This window comes from Lampetra fluviatilis, chromosome 29 (assembly GCF_964198595.1).
Source record: "Lampetra fluviatilis chromosome 29, kcLamFluv1.1, whole genome shotgun sequence".
In the NCBI taxonomy this organism is placed as follows: Eukaryota; Metazoa; Chordata; class Hyperoartia; order Petromyzontiformes; family Petromyzontidae; genus Lampetra; species Lampetra fluviatilis.
Window position 1 is genome coordinate 4,575,543 of NC_136303.1, and position 19,533 is coordinate 4,595,075.

General features: G+C 48.2%; 1 protein-coding gene across 1 annotated transcript in view; it reads left to right on the forward strand.

Annotated features, from left to right (window-relative positions):
• UBASH3B (ubiquitin associated and SH3 domain containing B) overlaps nt 1-19,533 on the forward strand; it is a 107,760-nt gene that overhangs the window by 23,080 nt on the left and 65,147 nt on the right. The window contains 1 exon segment of the mRNA XM_078870031.1: nt 11,257-11,310. Coding sequence (XP_078726157.1) covers nt 11,257-11,310 — 54 coding nt within the window.

Below are 19,533 nucleotides of genomic sequence, written 5' to 3' on the forward strand. Positions count from 1 at the left end.
TATGATAATTGGTTTTTTACCCTTCTATCTGGCAACAAAACTGACACCTTTTTACAAGGAGTCATGTTTGCATAGACCGCAATACCTGCAGTCATAATACAAACAAAAGAACATAACTCTGAGGACAGTGCACATTATCAGAGTTATGTTCTTTTGTTTGTATTACGACTGCAGGTATTGCGGTCTATGCAAACATGACTCCTTGTAAAAAGGTGTCAGTTTTGTTGCCAGATAGAAGGGTAAAAAACCAATTATAATATTGGAGTTGTTTTAAAAAACACTTTTGTATCGTTGTTTTATCATTTGGCGTGCATTACTATTCACAAAAAGTGACATCCGATGTATCAGAATCAGAATCTTTATTTAACCCTGGAGGAATTCGATGAGCTATAAAGCTCTTTTTCACAGATGTCCAGTCGGGGCAGGTCAGAACGTTACAACAACAAGCAATACAAAGAGATGACAGAAGGGCAAAGTATAGGAAAGGTAAACAAATCACTTAAAAAATATATACAAATAAAACGGAACTATTTTTTATCTTGCTGTGTGCGTAGGCAACCGTGACTAATCAGAGATGCTCGGGGTAGGACAATAAACTAACCAAACTGATGCCAAGTAAACTGATGCCACGTGGACACCGCTTTTGACAGGAAGAGGGAGGAAGGGGATATCAGATGCGCGGTGGTGCCCCCACATCCACGTCAATCCTGAACACGCAGAAAATTCAATCGTCTGGAATTTTAAATCCGTGCCGGGTTTCGGTAATTTTAAGATTAATCTAAAAAATTTGGGAACGCGTCACTAAGCGCGTGGAAGGGAATGCCACTGTTAAATTGGCACCAAAGTGGCGTTCGCTCGTTGATCAAGGTCAGGATTTGAACTGGTGTTCTAAAAACCGGGAGGCCATTGGTATAATAACAGTTGAGCCTCTAAGGCATGCAATGATGCATCAATCAATCAATTTAAATGGAGTCTCATGCTTCCGACTCTTATGTGGTGAATTGTGCGATGCCATCGTTGTCGTGTGTGGGATTCAGTTATTTAAAATGCAAGTAAATTATTTGATAAATGGGTGCCGCAGTGACAAGATATTATCTCCCTCGTCCGGTATGCAAGAGGTCGTGGGTTCGATCCCAACCCTCAAGCCTGTATATTTGGAGTTGGCATGTTCTCCCCGTGGTTGCGTGGATTTTTATCTGGGTCATCAGGTTTTTCCCTCCACATTTAGAATCAACATGCTTTTAGAGTACTCGTCTGCTAATCAATTTGCACTTGATAAGCCACTTTGTTGAGCTATCATTTGTGGCCAGGTCACGTCTGAAAAATTGCTAACAACTCGGTGGGCCTTACCTGGTAAAATGAATAGTTTAATCGTAAAATAGCATAGCTTTAGTTTTTATTACATATTTAAAATTGGTTATTTAAGACGATAGAACACAAAATACGAGCAAAAACGCAAACGACACAAAACAAAAATCTTCAATCAAACCGCGATCTCAATTCGTGACGCTTGATCGAATCGGCGAGGAGGGGGTGGATCATCAACAAAGCCTCCCGGGCACTGTAATTTCCTGGACATTTATTTCGTGGTTAAATGCATCAGAAACATGGACAAAGATCGTGGAATAAAAGCTGAAAAGAGTGCAGAGAAACTTGGGAGAGGTGCATTCTTGGAATTCCAGTGAGACCTTAAGAGGCACACGTGGATGAGAGTTTGAACAGTTTGTTGAACAGTTTATTTAGAATTGCCCTGTGAGCTCAGAAGCTCTTGAATCGGGTTTCATCAACCAAAAAAACCTGTGAAATTAAAAACACAACGTTTGCAACAGGTCGCATAAATTATAAATACAATAAATGCAGCAATGAAAAAAGTCAACAAATTTAAAAATATATATTATTATACTGTATGTTACTTAATTATAAATGAAATATTTTACTAAAGTGAACATTAAGATTACAGAAAACATATTGCAAAATAGTGCATCTAGAGTGAGGAATATGATTCTATAAAATATTGCAAAACCATTTGGTAAAATAAAGAACATATAAAGATGCAAGTTAAAGACATCGCATTGACTGTTAGATAAAGTAGGTTTGAGCAGGACACGTCTTTAGAAACTAAAATAAAACAAAAAGATTCACCAGGTATGAGGCCCACCGAGCTAGACAGCTCTTCTTCAGAAGCGCTGGCAATCACAAATTATAGCTTAACGAAGTGGCTTATCCATCACGTGAAAATTTACAGCAGCCAAATACTCTTAACGCATGTTCATTCTGAATGTGGAGAGAAAACCCAGAGGACCCGGAGAAAAATCCACGCGACCACGGGAAGAGAGACACGCAAACTCTGAAATGTACAGGTGTCGGGGTCCGGATTGAACCCACGACCTCCTGCAGAAGGAATGACGACCGGTGGTTGAGTCTTCACATTGGAGTGATATCCGAAGGAGGGAACGCATCTGAGAGGAGGACATCGACCATGTGCAGGAGCTTCGTCGGTTTGTTTCACCCCAAGACCTTGAGAAGGTGACGGCTTGAGGAGCCCATTATAATCCAGCAGTGGATAGATCACGGCTGATGATGGCATAGAATAAAGGTCAGTTCCGCACGCAGTGCACCGGTGCAGGGGAAAACTGGAGCACCCGGAGAAAATCCGCGCAAATGTGGGCAGCAATTTCTCTCTCTCTCTCCCACTGCTTCCACCGTTCCAGATTACAGGCCATCATAAAACCGAGGTAGTTGGGCCCTACCCAAGACCATTTTACATGTTCTTGGGTGGGTGCTTGTGTGTGTGTGCGCGCGCGCGCTTGACAAAACGTTTGCACACGGACAGTGCTGACTGAGTGATGCTTGGTGTTGAATGCACACTAATGGCCTAAAGCCAGTGTCGCGATGGCATTTACAGTCTTGCTATTGCTGGCGGTAAGCATGCAGTTATTTGTGGGTGTAATAGACCATGGAGCCATCCGTGCAGATACCAACTGATGCCGCGTTTCCTCGGGCTTGCTGCACTTTGTTTATGTGCGGGTGTGTGCATGTGCGCATGCGCAGAACGTTTAAATGTGGCAGAGGTGGTGAAGATTTGTTTTCGTTTTCCTTTTGACAATTTTTTTTATTCTAATTTCAGAAAAATAAGTGCTGTCATTGAACAAGTCGTTTTATCCTTTGTTTTGAGTCCGTCGTTTGCAGCATTAAACTTGGTGACGAAAAAAAACTTTATCCGTGCGAGTGAATGCCGTGGCATTTGTCGAAAGTTTGTGGTAAATTTGCCCATGACGTTGGCGCTAAAAAGCCACGACTGTTCGCCGCGAAGAGTGGGCCATTGTGCTCCGTGGTAGAGGCCACATTTATCCTACATTTACACCGCGCGCCCCACAAGAGGGGTGTGTACATGGACACGCGTGGGCCCTTGTGTCAGTCCGCTGCTGGATTAGAATGTCCCGCACGTCGCCCCTGACTCGTGGAGTTATACGATCATACTTTACGACACCGTCTGTCCCATGTTTGTTCTTAGGCGGGGGAGAAGAGAAATGCAGTGCCGACTGGCTTTTATTTATTTTGCACTGCCCTCTGCTGTATAATCAAATTTATTTCCACAGCCTACACAACCTGTTGTTGTTGTTAATCGTGGTGTTGTTTCGTCTAAGCACCTCCGATTAGTGCGGTTGGCTACGTACTGTGTAAAGCAAGTTCAACATAAACACATACAAACACTGTCCAAGCTTAAACCTGCTTAGCTTCTGAGATTGGGCACATTCCGGGTGATAAGGTCACAGGCGATTATTAGTGAATTATTGTTTTGAGTTAATCATATACTGTGCACAGTGGAAAGTGTTGGTTTTTTTACATGCAGGATATTAACAGTTCAAGCTTATCAGATACCGCAACATAAGAATTCCCGTCCGAGCAAAAATCAATTCAACATTTGCAACTTGGCATTTCTTATAAAACGCACGCATTACCAATCACACCGTAGGGATATCATGGTGTATTTAACCTCATGTGTTAGCAGGAATGTATATGTCCGTGCGGTAAAGTGGGCAAATTGTTCCATGCGTGGTGCAAAATGATTCCTCAATCTCAGCATTAATCTGTCACCAAATAATAATAATTTACAGCCCTTTGTCAATCGGCTTCTGGATGGAATTCAAAGATTATTTTGTTTCGCAAGGTGAACTCGAGGAGAGACCAGGGATAGTCTCATTTGCCAGAGTGAAGGGCGGGAGAGGTTGTTTGATCGTACTTCACCGTTCTGGTTAAACGCGGGTTTATGGGGTTGATGGTGTGGGTGGTGCAGGCTAGGATCGGTTCAGATGTCGCTTGCCACCTATGTGAGCCCTGGCCGATTATGTTGAGCTCGGTTCGTCGGGTTCCTCGTCAGAATGATACTGGAGACATCCGATGAGCTTATGAAGCACTTTTTCACAGATGTCCAACAGGTGACCGTGGGGTCATAAGGTTACAACAACAAACAATACAAAAAAACGATTAGAGTACAAAATAAATATATATAAAGTATACAAGTTAAAATTGCGTAAGGACATCATTTCCACAAGCTTTGGCAAGACAGCAAAGCAACAGCAACAACAGTCCCAGACCACACCAACACACAGTCCCTCAATAAAATAGCAAATTCGTAGTGCAGTGTGCTAACCGCTGCGCCACCGTTCCACCTATATTGAAAAATTAATGATCCATATTTAAATAATGCAAGCTGTGACCTTATACTGTAGTCTTGGTACTTTCTACATTTCAAAATTTTCATTTCCACGCAATATTACTCCTGTTTTTCAGAATAAATATAAATGGATATTATCTATAATTATTCATATGTTTGCTGGATTAAATAGAATTCAACTATTATTTAGCACTTTAATGGGTTTTTTTGTGTTTGCGTGCGCGCGTGGTTTTTTGCGTGGGCGTGGTGCTGGCCACCCACTCCGTAGTGCGCCGTACCGGCCTTCATAAGCTGCTCACTCACAGCACTTGCCCCAACAGTCTGTCAAGGCCATACGAGAGGGGGGGGGGATCTTTATTTTTTTTATTGCGTGTGTGGTGGGTGGGAGGGGTGGCGCAGTGGTTAGCGCACCCCCCCCCCCCTTCGATTGATTCCCACTCGCAGCTAAAACAAGCGGTGATTAAATTATCCAAAACAGCCTTGAACCCCCCTTTCCGAGGTCAACTTAGCCTTGGACGACGACTCGGTGCGGCATGTAAACATCGCCACTTGGGCAACAAAGGAGGCCGGGCGTGGTGCTAGCCAACTCCACTCGATCGTGCACCACGCCGGCCTATTTGATAGGCGCTCGCTAACAGCACTTGCCCCAAAAGTTCGTAAAGGCGATATGTCCGTGTCTTTGTTTACTTCTCGTTTGTGATTAACGTTGTGGTGGTCTTGTTGGGCCACCCCGCTCACGCGGCCGCTGTGCGCTCGCCCGCCTGCTTTCTTACCTGGAAGCTCCCTTCCTGTTTTGAACGTCGGAGGAGGAGAGAGGGGGGGGTCCACAGCACAGAAATACGAAAATACTTTGATGCTTATTATCTCTACGATAGTCTATTTTTTTTGTTTTAAACGTAATCCGATTTTTAATTCGGGAAGTGGTATTGGTGTTCGGTCATGGGATAACGCATTCATTTGGAACTTGGGAAGAGCAATAATAATAATAATGTAACAAAAAATTTAATTAAAGCTTAGCGGAGTCTCTTTGGGTATTTTCCAGGAAAGTCCTGCATTGTGATGTTTGGCCCGTTTTATTCATGAGTGCTTGCAAGGATTCACGTGGGAGGAAAACCAGACTTTCTGGAGAAACCCCATGCATATGAGAGGATAACAACAAGAGCTTTGGACAGGTGGATTAAGTCCACTTTGCTGTACTGCCATCTCCTGACCATCTCTCAGCCCGTCGGGTTTGGGAGTTTGAAAATGGTGCAATCCACAAACCCTCACCTCAAAAGCCCTGAATGGATCGGTCTTTTTTTCTCAATAAATGAACATTGAAACTCATTCCAGACAGACCAGGGCACAGCCTATGCATGTCTCTTCAAGATAAGTAATGCGGTATTTGGGTTTCGGTTTGCTTATCCCTTTAAATGCTAATCGCAGAGATGTCATCTTTACTGTCAAGAGACGGATGCTTGGGGCATAGCTAATGGCCGTGTGACTGCATCAGTTAGAAAGTTGGATTTTAAGAACGCGTTAAAGGAAAATTAACATTTGGCCTTGACACATTTGCGCAATTCAGAGGATGTTAGGGATTCTAGATTTTAAGCTTTCGTGACTGCAAGGATTCATATTATTAGGTTTTTTTCGGTAAAGTCACGTAGGTAAAACATTACAATTACTAAAAGTAAAATAAAATAAAATTCACGACGTTTCGGTGGCAACACGAGCTTCCGTCTTCAGGTGGAACCGTCACAGCCACGACAGCTGTATCAATCTCTCATTTACTTGATACAGCTGTCGTGGCTGTGACGGTTCCACCTGAAGACGGAAGCTTGTGTTGCCTCCGAAACGTCGTGATTTTATTTTATTTTACTTTTATTAATTGTAATGTTTTACCTACGTGATGTTAGGGATGTCGTGCGAAGATAGGCTGAGCAACTTGTGACTTGGTAAGAGACCGTTGTTAGAGTGCCACGAGGAAGAGGAGGTTACGATGAGCGAGATACACGCGTAGCGATGGTTGGGGAATAGAGCATGAAGCAAGCTTTCGAAGCTCGTGATTGACGGCGGTCAAGACGGTGTTGTCGATGTGATTCGGAAGGGAGGGGGGGTGGGAAGGTTTTGATGGATGCGACACGTGTGCAGGATGTTGTCCTTCACCTGCACCTCCGATTAGTACGGTTGGCTACGTACGGTTGAGGAAGAAGTTCAGAATGCATACGGAGGACAGGTTAGCATTGGTGTGGCACCACGTGGGAGACCTTGGCTATGAAGATGAGACCTCGAAAACATGTGTGCTTGTGTCTTGCTATCTGCGTTTGTGTAGATACATACAAAGACCCTCCCATATAGCCTTAACAGACTGTTGGGGCAAGTGCTGTTAGCGAGTACCTATGAAGGCCGGCTCGGCATACAGTGGCGACGCCTCCACATCACACTCGTTTGAGGCTGAGTCTACCTAGGGGAGGCCCAGAGGACCGGTTCAAATTTTGGCCGCCGGTGTTGGCCGTGAGCAGGAATCGAACTCGGGTCGCCGGGATCGTAGCGCAGCGCCCCCCCCCCCCCCCACCAAGAACAAAGATCCCCCGTACAGCATTAACAGACTGCTGGGCAGAGCTCGCAACCAGGTACCCGATACCCGTACCCTACCCGATACCCGGCTACCCGTACCCGGCCGGGTACGGGTACCCGTTTGCGACCCTGGTGCGGCCGGGTACGGGTAGACCGTGAGTCACTGGTGAGTAACCGTTTGTCACTCATTTCCCAACGTCTTGTCTCTTCTCACAATTCAAGTTCCTAGAATCAACCCACCCGCGCCTGCAACATGGCTTCATCCCAGAGGTCGCAATCAGGTACCCGATACCCGTACCCTACCCGTACCCGGCCGGGTACGGGTAGGGTACGGGTACGGCCGGGTACGGGTACCCGTTTGCGACCCTGGTGCGGCCGGGTACGGGTAAGGAATCAAAACACGTTTGCGACCTCTGCTGCTGCGGCACATGCGTACACAGCCACCCGCATTCAGCTCACTGCAGCGGCCTTAATAGGTGCTCGCTTAAGTGCACTTTCATCAACAGGCTACGTGGTAGGCCAGGGGATGGGGAGGAGGGGAGGAGGGGAGGGAGATCGCTCTCTTTGTTGCACTATCACCATGCAAAAAAGTGTCATCGCCCTTCAAACCGTGGATGAGCAGTTATTCCAATCCGCGAGGAACCAGGCGTGATACATTTACGGGAACGGACGCTACATAAATTATGCGGCACGCGGCTGCCCAACTTGCAATCCTTTCGCCTTATGCCCCGCGCACGCTTTGCGGCGGCAATAACATAACACAGAGCGCATATGCCGTTCGCTAAGTGCAGTAGTCTCTCTTGGAGCCCTCCTCCTCTTGACAGCGGACTTCCTACTGCGGTTATGTGATTTCTCTGGCATGCGCTGGCTGCCGTTGCCTGCTTCTCCCTACCCTGTTTGACCCAGAAAGCGCTCGGCTCGCTCTCTCTCGCTCTCTCTGCTCTCTCGTGCGTGCTCTTCTCTTATCCCTCTCCCTCCCATGTGTGTGTGCGCTGTCTCTCCATCCCGTGTGTGTGTGTGCACGCTCTCCCTCCCATGTGTGTGTGTGCACTCTCTCCCTCCCATGTGTGTGTGTGCGCTCCCTCCCATGTGTGTGTGTGCACTCTCTCCCTCCCATGTGTGTGTGTGTGCGCTCCCTCCCATGTGTGTGTGTGCACTCTCTCCATCCCGTGTGTGTGTGTGCACTCTCTCCCTCCCATGTGTGTGTGTGTGCACTCTCTCCATCCCATGTGTGTGTGTGTGCACTCTCTCCCTCCCATGTGTGTGTGTGCGCTGTCTCTCCATCCCGTGTGTGTGTGTGCACTTTCTCCCTCACGTGTGTGTGTGTTGTCTCTCCCTCGTGTGTGTGTGCACTCTCTCCCTCCCATGTGTGTGCGTTGTCTCTCCATCCCATGTGTGTGTGTTGTCTCTCTCCCTCCCGTGTGTGTGTGCGCTGTCTCTCTCCCATGTGTGTGCTGTCTCTCCCTCCCGTGTGTGTGCGAACGGGCGCCAGCCCCATTCATGGGGCGTCTTTCGCTCTCCCTCCTTTGGCAGCAGCGAACGTGCCCAGGGCCCTCTCTCTGTCGAGCGCCCGTGCGCACATTGTGGGTGACGAATAGCTGAACCAGTCCTGGGCCTCCCCCAGGTCGACTCGGCCTCAAATGAGTGACCGGCGCGGAGTGGCAAATATCGCCACGCCTCGCGTGGTGCTGGCCACCCACCGCTCGTGTGTGCCGTGGCCGGCCTTCATAGGTGCTCGCTAACAGCGCTTGCCCCAAAAGTCTATTGAGGCTACACATGGGGGGGGGTAATCTGTGTCTTTGCCTGCAGGCCTGCGTTTTCCAGCGAACGCACCACGATAACAATTTAAGCAGATGTGCCTCGATAGCCGGGGTTAACTGCTTTCGGAAAGCGGGGAGGCTGGGAAGTGGAAGGAAGGTCGCTGAGGGCACGATGGTGGCCGGGGGGATGGAGAAGGAGAGAAGGGAGGAGAGCGGGGAGACCGAGGAGGGTCAGGAGCGATGGTGGCGGTGGCGTGGGGTGGGGAGTTGTGCCAGAATAATATAATTGGTGCAGCTTGAGGTCACTCACGGTTTTTTTCCGCGTGCGGTGCCGGTCACGCTTGCGCTCACACGCACACAGAATTGTACATCTCCTCCGCAGTCGACTTCCGATCTGCAAAATCACTATGAGGCGGTGCTGGAAGATGGGGGCGGGGGAGGGGGATGTTGTAAATCATTGCCAGAAACGGGGTTGTGTTTTTTTTGCACGTTTAAAAGTCGGATAACAATTTGGCAAACAGACTTTCTTTTGTGAGAGCAAAAAACAAGTGTTTTTCTTTTTAGCCTTTTGCTTGAGCGCGCATCGTTTATTTGTGTGGTCGCTATTTTTCTTCCTCTTCTCGCTTGCCAAACTTAAGGTTTGGAAGCGTTCGTCGCGTTCCTGCTTTGGCTCTGCCCATCTGTAACGGTGGGGGGGGGGGAACGCCATCTCTCGTGGAAGATGATCAAAGATGCACAAACGTTCGGAGAGCAAAAGACCGCCGTTGTTATTCTGCGACTTATCCTTCAGAAAGCCGGCCACATTTATCAAAGGGTTCTTGCTTATAACACTGGTCAATACACTTATTCTGGCATAAGGTATTACAACGGGTTTAATGTAATTTTGGGGTGCGGATTCCAAATCTGGCATCAGTTTTTGTCTATCACATCAGGTTTTTGAGATATCAAATATTGCATTTTCAATAAAAACTGCAGAAGAAAAATATTAAATAAATGTGGATATCTACGTAAAATGACATTATAAACACACTATCCTAAAAATACAGCACCATATTTTAACACTAAAGCAGTCACTGACTAGCAACAACTTGCAATCATAAGTGACAGAGTTAATTTTGGGTAAAATCAATAAAAATGGGGTATGCCGATAGCATAAAAATGAGATGTGATAGAGCAAATTTGAGATCAGATTTGGAATCAGCACCCTGAAATTAGTCTAAAACAGCTGCAAAAGTCCAGGTCATAAAAAATATATATTTTTTTGTTGACCAGTGTTATCTGCAGAAATACACCAGAGAGAAAAACAAGGTCATGTTTGCAACTATGCAGACTTTCTCTGCCCTAGCAGCTGCCTGTCGACTTGAACACCGCTAAGGACCGTGCACATACTCCTCGTGAAGACAAGGCGCGCTTGGAAAGCGTCACAGAATCCAAGCGGATATTTTCCTCCCGCTTGTTTACATATACACCTGCACGTCCCTTGTGTGACATGTTTAAAAAGTGCCGTGCCGGCCTTCATAAGCTGCTCGCTAACGCCACTTGCCCCAACAGTCTGTTAAGGCTATTCAAGGGATCTTTGATTTGTGTTTTGGGTATTTGTAAGTGGGGAGCGGTGGCACGATGGTTAGCACACTGCTCTACGAACCTGGCAACCTGGTTTTCGATTCCCACTCACGACCAATAAGAGTGGCGAATATTTGAACAGGTCCTGGGGCCTCTCCCCTAGGTCGACTCAGCCTCAAAACGAGGTCCTGATGTGGTGTGTAAACATCGCCACTGTGTGCCGTGCCGGCCTTCATAGGTGCTCACTTACAGCACTTACCCCAACAGTCTGTTCAGGCTATATGGAGGGGTGGGGGGGGGATCTTTGTATGTGTACACATACACAGATAGCCAGACACAAGCACACATATTTTGCAAGGTCTGATCTTCGTAGCTTCCTGTCACATGGCACAAGGCCAAATGTTTACACACCGCACCAGGCACCCCTTAAATGCGTACCTGCTTGCGCTGCGTGTTACACATCAGCGCGGGGGAGACGTGGTGTTGAGCAACTGCACCTCTTTGCTCGCCGTGCAGGCCTGCGAGCCTTCGTTAGATGCTCGCACTTTTGCCAACCGTCCGTTGAAGGCTATGGGGGGGGGGGGCGGAGTGGAATGTTTGTCTTTGTGGGCACGCCGGATTTTAAGGCTGCATTGTGTGGGTGGCATCGCTTAAGCAGTTGACTTACAGGTATGCATGCGTGTGCATCTTGCATTTCAGGCTCAAGGCTCTTGCTTCAACAGGCGACCATGGTGTTCAAGAGGCGTGCGACTGGTCAGTACGCCTCGCACAACATGCACGTACGGTTGTGCCCGTTGATCCACTGCCGGGTGAGTGTCTCCCCAATGCCCATTGCTGGTGGCCGAGTTCGATTCCCGCTCACGGCCAAAACCAGCGACAATTATCTGAACCGGTCCTGGGCCTTCCCTAGGTCGACTCGGCCTCAAATGAGTTCCTCGTGATCATTTGTTTGTTGTCCTTCCCACACACCTCCAATTAGCGCGGTTGGTTACGGTGCGAAAGAAGGTCAACGCACGTACATACATGAGAGTTATTTGATAACACCTCTTCATGCTGGTACGCTTTGGTTGGTGAATGCCGGGAGCACAGACTCGGGAACATATAAGTACAGTACAGCAATGGATACTGCTGCTGGTATCCAGCAGCCTCCCGTGACATCCCCCAGCATTTCACGCCCAGCCAAATGACGTCACCAATGCCCTGCCCATCACCTCCCGTCCAGCGACACACGTGGTAGCCGATGTGCAGCTCAATACAGGTAGGAACAACAGTTCCACACTGCCCACCAGGGATTATTTGTCTGTCTGTCTGTCTGTCGTGCCTAGCCACGCCCTCGATTTGTATTTCATAGAGCGCTTCGGGCGGGCTCAGCACCACGTGACGCGCCGCCCCAACGCAGCTTGCGCCACGTGACACGGATCGCACGAATGCGCTGTCCAACCAAGTTCCTACTTGCCCACTCCGAAGGAACGTATTTCCCTTACTGTTATTGTGTTATCCCGCTTACTCGAGTAACGGAACCCATAGGCAAGTTGAGTAATCGATTTCATACACAGCGGATAGCGCATCTCTTAATGCATCGAAACATGTCTAGAGACACTTTATTGCACGTGTTTCTGTATTGAATAGCCATTCGAGTCGAATTGTTTGATAAGTAAATTCAGAAATTCTCAGCCTTTTTGTCAAACAACTGCCAAACGAAAGTGTTCCCCGTTCTTTACCACGCTGCTCATTGTGAGTTGGTCAAAGGATGGGGCACCTGTTCAGATATCACTCGCCACTGATGTTCGCAGTGTTTGGGAATCGAACTCTCGTTCGCACGGTTCTTAACCCCGGTGTGCTAACCACCGTGACAACCGCTCCACCCCTTGGATTTATAATGATGCTATTGTTGCATGTTTGTTGTATGTTGAACTTCTTTTGGGCCGTACGTAGTCAACCGTGCTAATCTTAGGTGCAGGGTGAGCACGGTTGTAACTCGTAGCCTACAGTATTGGGCTACATCCACTTAGTATGTTTTGCGTTAAATCCCACAGGAGGTAACTTACCTGGTTCTCACCGATTGGCGAGATCCTATATTTGGAAGTGTTTAGCTCGAGACTGAAAGCAATTGAGAACTTGGAGGGCTGACTTTTTTTACGTCCCAAAAAAAAAAATCGGAGGTTCGTATTCCGCAAGCATAGACTCAACTAAACATTCTAAACTTCAACTTTCTATCCCTTCCAGAGCGATCGCTAAACTTCAGTCACTCGCGCAGTCAATCGATGAGTCAGTCAGTTTATATTTTCTAACATTTATTTTTTTAAATGTATCATTTGTGTACGTTATCCGTCAGCTTGGCGCGTACACAATAACATTTATTTTGGCGTTTACTTCTCTGATGTCAGCTCCGTTGACCGTTGCTGTGCCACCCCGCTAATTCCAATTGTACCGATGCGCACGCGGCGAGTTGTTTGACAATTTGCGTTGTCTTCCCCACCCTGGAAAGACGACGCCTCCATGAAAATTATATTCTCAACCGGCAGTAGTCGGAGCAAAAGGGCTCGCCACAGACGTCATCTGTTTCTCGTTGAAGCTTCAGAAAGTAAAGCAAATCGGCGAAACGCCTTTGTGGAAGTCTGCGTTTAAATAGCTCGCAGCTGGCGGGGCCAAGGGGTTAGGAAAAGCAAAAATTAGGTGAAACCCTGGTGGTGCAGCCGGCCACCCCACTCGAAATTACTGTCCAAACCACTTCCTAATTCGGCGCCAGTTTTTTTTCTCTCTCGACATTAAATTTTAAGCACGTGCTTGAAAAAAGTTGACCGTATTCTCAGGATCCTTGGGACACTGCGGGGAAGTAAAACGGAGGCGCCCCATGAACGTGTGCCCGGCGTCGATAAAGTTGTACAAATTTGTACAAATTTCTGGTCACGTACTCAAAAGGCAAAGATTTCCCCCCCCCCCCATTCCCCGTAAATAACCCTAACGGACTTTTTGGGGGCAAGTGCTGCTAAGCGAGCACCCATGAAGGCCACAACGGCACGCGAAGGAGCTGTGTGGCCAGCCCCACGCCCGACCGCCTTTGTCTCCCCCAGTGGTGGTGTTTAGACACCGCTCCAGGTACTCATTTGAAGCTGAGTCGACCTAGGGGGAGGCCCAGGACTGGTTCAAATATTCTCCATTATTATTCGTCGTGAGCGGGAATTTAACTCTGATCGACGGGTTAGTAGCGCAGAGCGCTCACCATTGCACCACCGTTCCCCACACAAAGACAAAGATCCGCCGTATATCCTTAACAGGCTGTTGGGGAAAGTGCTGTTAGCGAGCACCTATGAAGGCTGGCACGGCACATGAGGGGGTGGGTGCCCAACACCACGCCCGGCCGCCTTTGCCTCCCCAGTGGCGATGTTTACACATCGCACCAGGTACTCATTTGAAGCTGAGTCGACCTAGGCGATGCCCAGGACAGGTTCAGGTAATTGTCACTGGTATTGGCCGTGAGCGGGAATCGAACTCGGGTCGCCGGGTTCGTAGCGTAGCGCGTGAACGGCGACACTACCGCTCCCCCACACACACAAACATACACACACCTACTGGATTCTAAGACGCACGACCAACTTTTGCTTTAACATTCTGGGAGTAAGGGGGGGAAGTACAACTTATAATCTGGAGATAACAGTCGTACCAAATTCAGAAATGAACTTTCGGATGGCAGGTGTTGTTGGTGACTTTATCACAGAAGCTGATTTTCAGGTTTGTCCCAAGTCCTGCATAAATATTTTTGAGTAACAGACATGCCAGCCTGCTATTGCCACCAGGGGCCCCCTGGGCAAAAAAAAAAAAATCTGCACTCTGAAACAATTCGTCAAGTCACAGGTGCGATATTCTTTACAAGTGTAGTGTAATAGCGCTGGCTGGTGGACAGCAACGGCAACTGTGGTGGACAGACGGCACACACGCCGGTGAGGCTGTGCACGGTGTGTGTTGGCAGAGCGGAGGAACTAGGGCAAGGGTCACGGAGGACCCCGTCTGGAGGCCCCTGGAACCTGCTGGCGGGTTCCAGAAGGGAGGCGCGGTCAGGGCGGAGCCAGGCCGCGCTGCTGGGAGCATAAAAGGAGCCGAGAGTGGGGGGCTCGGGGCTGTCGGTCTAGTTTTTGCTGTCGTCCCGTCGCCGTCGTCGCTAAACGTCTCCGCTAGACGTTGCGCTACGAAGGAGAGTAGTTGGTTATCTCAGTCAGCGCCGTCAGTGTTAGACGGCCGGTGTTGTGTACAGGCTGGGCTGAGCTACTGTGGAGAGTGTGCGGACGAGACCGTGAAAGTTGTTAATAAAGAAAGTGCCTCCTAGAAACTCTGTCTCTGAATCGTTGACACTAAGTATAAATTGCATAATGTCCATATATAATTTGTAGTCTGTAGAGATTAGCGGCAATGTTTTTCCGATGTTTTAAATGTCAGTTTTTGCTTTAAAACAACAACTTCAAGTTCTCCAAATGTATCGGCATTTGTTGAGGATATTGCAAGCGAAATGAAAACAACGCAAGAATGCATCGCAGATGGGAATGCGAAAGTGGAGAACATGCGTGGGTGTGTAAATATATATAAAAACATTTTCCTCAAATAATCTATGAATGAAGTATAAACCATTCGATTTTGATAAGAGTTAAGCTCCTTCTGCTCAGTGTTGTAAAATGTTTATCTTTTTTATTTTGTATTACCAAGTAAGGCCCACTGAGCTATATAGTTATTTTTCAGAAGCAACCTGGCCACAAATAATCGTTCAACGAAGTGGCTTGTCACGTGGAAATGTACAGCAGCCAAATACTCTAAACGCGTGTTTCTAACTGAAGAGGGAAAAACCGGAGGATCCGGAGAAAAATCCACAATATACAGGCGTCAGGGTCGTGATTGATCCCTTGATCTCCTGTATACCAGGCGAGGTAGTTAACATCTCGCCGCTGTGAAACCCAGCATTATATCCGTGGTTGCCCTTGTGCACGAGCCGAGCGGTGTGACTGCGCGCACGCCTGTGATCCGGCACTGGAGGCAGCGAGGCTTGGTGGATCGCACAAACGATAACGCGAAGCTCCCCTTCCCATGGGCTTCGAAGTCGCCATACCCTCCAACAGACGGCAGTACAGCAAGTGGGTTATCGGGGGAGAAAGTGTTGCCCCCACGCGTGTCTTTTTCCCCCGAGTCCTCCGGTTTCCTCCAGCGTGTATAAACACCCAGTAAAATTGACCGGAAACACCTTGATATAGAGAGGACTTTAGAGCTTGGGGAGGAAATTTGGTGGCGGCTCATCACGTGGCTGTTGCCTCCTCGCACCTCTGAGTCGTTCTCCGTCTTCGAGTGCAGATACTGCTCTACGGGTTGAAATTATTATTGCGTAAACTCCGTTTGCAAATAAATTGAACGTTGTATCCATTTTAACCGATAATCATTTTTGGGTTTAGGTCGAAGGCAAAGCTATCGATGCCGAGGCAGTGGCTCCAGTCAACGTGCGGCCCAAATAAAATCGCAATTATCACGAGCACACCTCCAAATTATTATTTTGCCTTCGTCAAAAAAAAAATTACACGTTCACATTGCGTACGAGAGTTGAGTTGTTCAACGCAGGCATCAATTATTAACTATCAAATCTGGAGCCGCTCAATTATTCATTCACAAGTAGTCTGTAAACCGAACGAAAATGCTAATTTGAAGCAACTTCACAAGCACGTACTTAAAAAACAATAATAGTGTGAAAAAGTTTCCGTGGGCGAGCAGACGAGCACCAGACGATCTTCATCTGTTCGGGCAGCACCCTCTATAGATTCCACGTTCGTATGGCAAGGATCTGATTTCCCGCCAAACCCATGGGACCAGACTCTCATCTCGACAAAAATTTGGAACGCGTGGCCTTGGCGATATAGCCCCCCGGGGGTCTCTGCTCGAGAATACAATGGAATACGTTTAACCAACCCGTTGACGCGCGCGTGCGCACACACACGCGCGCGCCGAGATGTTTGTCTGATCGTCGCCGTGTGGTTCTCGTTTTACCCACCCTGGAGGAGCGACGGAGCCGAGTCGAGCCAAGCTGGCAGGTCGAGCTGCGACCTCGTCGTAATTGAGAACCGGGCCATAACTCTTATCGGAGAAAATGGAACAAAAGCTGAAAAGCGCGTTAAGAAGCACGCAAGAGGCGAGTGCTAGGGAGCTACATTGAGGGACGGGAAGAAGAGGCACGCGCGGGCTAGAGAACGTGTCAACCCTTTCCCATTCCGATGACGTACGTGGGTGTACGTCATCAGTTTTTTTCTTCCGATTCCGTGCGTTCACGTCATCGGAACGAAATTGCTTCCGAACGGAAGTCAAAGGCAAATGCGGTAGGGCGTGTGGCACAGCTACCGTAGGATGCGGTCGTGTCGCTAAAGTTCTCTGCGGTGAGTACAGTACACTGTCTTTAAAAAAAAAAAACGCACAGCGTCGTCGATTCGTGACATTTCGTCGCCATTCACCGCATCAATTTTACACGAGTTGTTTTTTCCAACGCTTTCTCACGATGGAAGAATTTAAATGTGTTAATCTCCGTGTTGATGCTGACACGCTGCACCTTCAATGCTGAGTTGACCGTGGGGTGGGACCACAACCGGTTCATGTATTATACATCACTTTTGGCCTTGGCCGGAAATTGAACCCAGGGCGCACTGGGTTTTTGTAGCTAAATGCTCTAACCACTGACGCCACCGCTACCCCCCCCCCACTTCCCTTATAATATCAAATAAATGCCCGCGTGCCCACGCGTGTTCGTACACGAACGGTGAAGTACACCGTGCAGCCTTCCGACTGATGTATTTTTGTGTGCAGTCTGTTGTCCTTGTCGCGCACCTCCAATGAGCACGGTTGGCTACGCACGAAAGAACATGCCTACGCACACGACGAGATTGTTTGCAAATTGTCGCAAAGCGATTATGCTATGCACAGCTTTGCTCCAATACCCCTCCCCGCCTCGCCTTTGATATATCGGAGTGGATACTTTTGTTTTTTTCCATTTGCAGGGAAAAAAAAATAACGCGCGTCGTAATGTACACCAGTGGGAAACGTGACCCCCCCCCCCCTCGTGTTTTCTTTGTTCGGAAATGCGTCCCATATTCCGCGAACGGAAATAGCTCTGCATTTGTACGGCAACGGCGATATTTGCTCGTGCTCTCTTGGATAATGATGATAGTAGTAGTAAATAACGAATCCTGAACAAAATTACAATTCACAGGCCTCACTTTGTCCTTGACTTAACTTGACATTGCTATTGATTGGATGAAAATCATTAGCCGAGCATGTGAGCAGGTCGTAAAAGATGGATTTACATCGCTTTGTATTTTTTTTACAAGCTCATCAAAATTGCAACAACAACAAAAACGTACATTTTTTAAAAAAAGTGTTTAAACTCATTTTCCTGCGTTTTTTAGCAATAACCTGAAGCGAAAAATCTACTGCGCTCATCACCCATGTTTGAGACTCCAAGTCTTCCACAACACGGGGTCAGGATGTGATATAATATAACCCGTTCTGGACCTCCCCTACATCACCTCAGCCTAAATGGAGTGCCTGGTGCAAGTGTGTCAACATGAAGAGGGCAGATTAAAAGTGGTCAGGCATGACTGGTACTGGCCACATGCCCCCACCCATCCGAAATTTCCTCCAGAGGATTTGAAATTCCGCTGCTAAGATCTCCTCTCCCGAACCCCGATAACGAGACGACGTCACCCCCCCCCTCCACCCCGATCGCTCCACTGGTTCCCAATCCAATCCCAGATCAATTTCGAGATTTCTCTCAGCATCTTCAAAATCCTCCAGGGTCTCGCACGGCTGCCTACCTCTCGCTCCCCGCCTCTCGTCTAACTCCTCTAACTCTTGAGTCCGTATGGAAAATAAGAATATGTTTGATCTTTCTGGCAATAAAATAGGTCTGTTGCAATCCCCAAAAATGCCATACGAAATAAAAAATAATACAATTGGTGTCAAGATGCATCAAGTCTGCGTTAACCACGCGTACTTGTGATTAAACGTGCAAACACAAATATGCGCTCATGATGTATGCATTGTCTTTTAAACTGATTGGCCTAACACCGTAGACATCCTTCTTCCTGGCCTTGTCTCAGTGGGCCTTACCTGGTAGTACAAATAAATTGTTTAGTTTTCACCTCCTCTTTGGACTGATTTCGTTAATCTACGCATTTAAATCAAATGTGGCCCCTGTTTCTGCGGAGCATCTTGAGAGAGATGCAGCCACACCTATTCGCGACGTAAATCCACATTGCGTCATGTGCTGTGATGGCTTTAATATGTGCTTCGTGTCAGCACTTTCCCCGATGGCCCATACAGCTCTATGAGAATGGGGGGGGGGGGGGTTCTTTGTCTTCCTTTGTGTGTGTGTGCGTGCACAAAGACAAAGATCCCCCATATAGCCATAACAGACTGTTGGGGCAAGTGCTGTTAGCAAGTACCTCCTGAAGGCCGTATGGGCACACGCACGCACGCGCGCGCACGCACGCAAGCCTCCACACATGGTTGTGCACACGGCACGGCGCTCGCTCCTGCACACGCATCAAGCTCTTCTGTGGATAAAACTTTAATGAGTGCACCGACAGAGGTCCGTTTTCTGCCAGTCAGTATTTGAGAGCTTCCGTCTGACAGTGGGGAGCGAGGGGGGGGGATACGAGGGAGAATTGGAGATGGGGGTGGGGGTCGCAGGGTGTATGTGGGGTGGGGGGGGGAGGGTGCTAAGAAATCGAATCGTGGCTCGGCCAGTATCCCGCGTGCATTTCTAGCGCTGCGCCCTGTGGGACGGTGTGACATCACTCATAGGTTGCCTGGGCTCGTGACCTGCGGTTGTGGGGGGGGGGTGTAGGTGGTGATTTGTGCGAGAGGTGCGAGAGAATTAAAGCGGCCTGCGCACGCGCTCGCGATGCCCCCTGGCTCGAGCGGGAGCCTCTCCCGGCGATGCTATTGATATTGAAT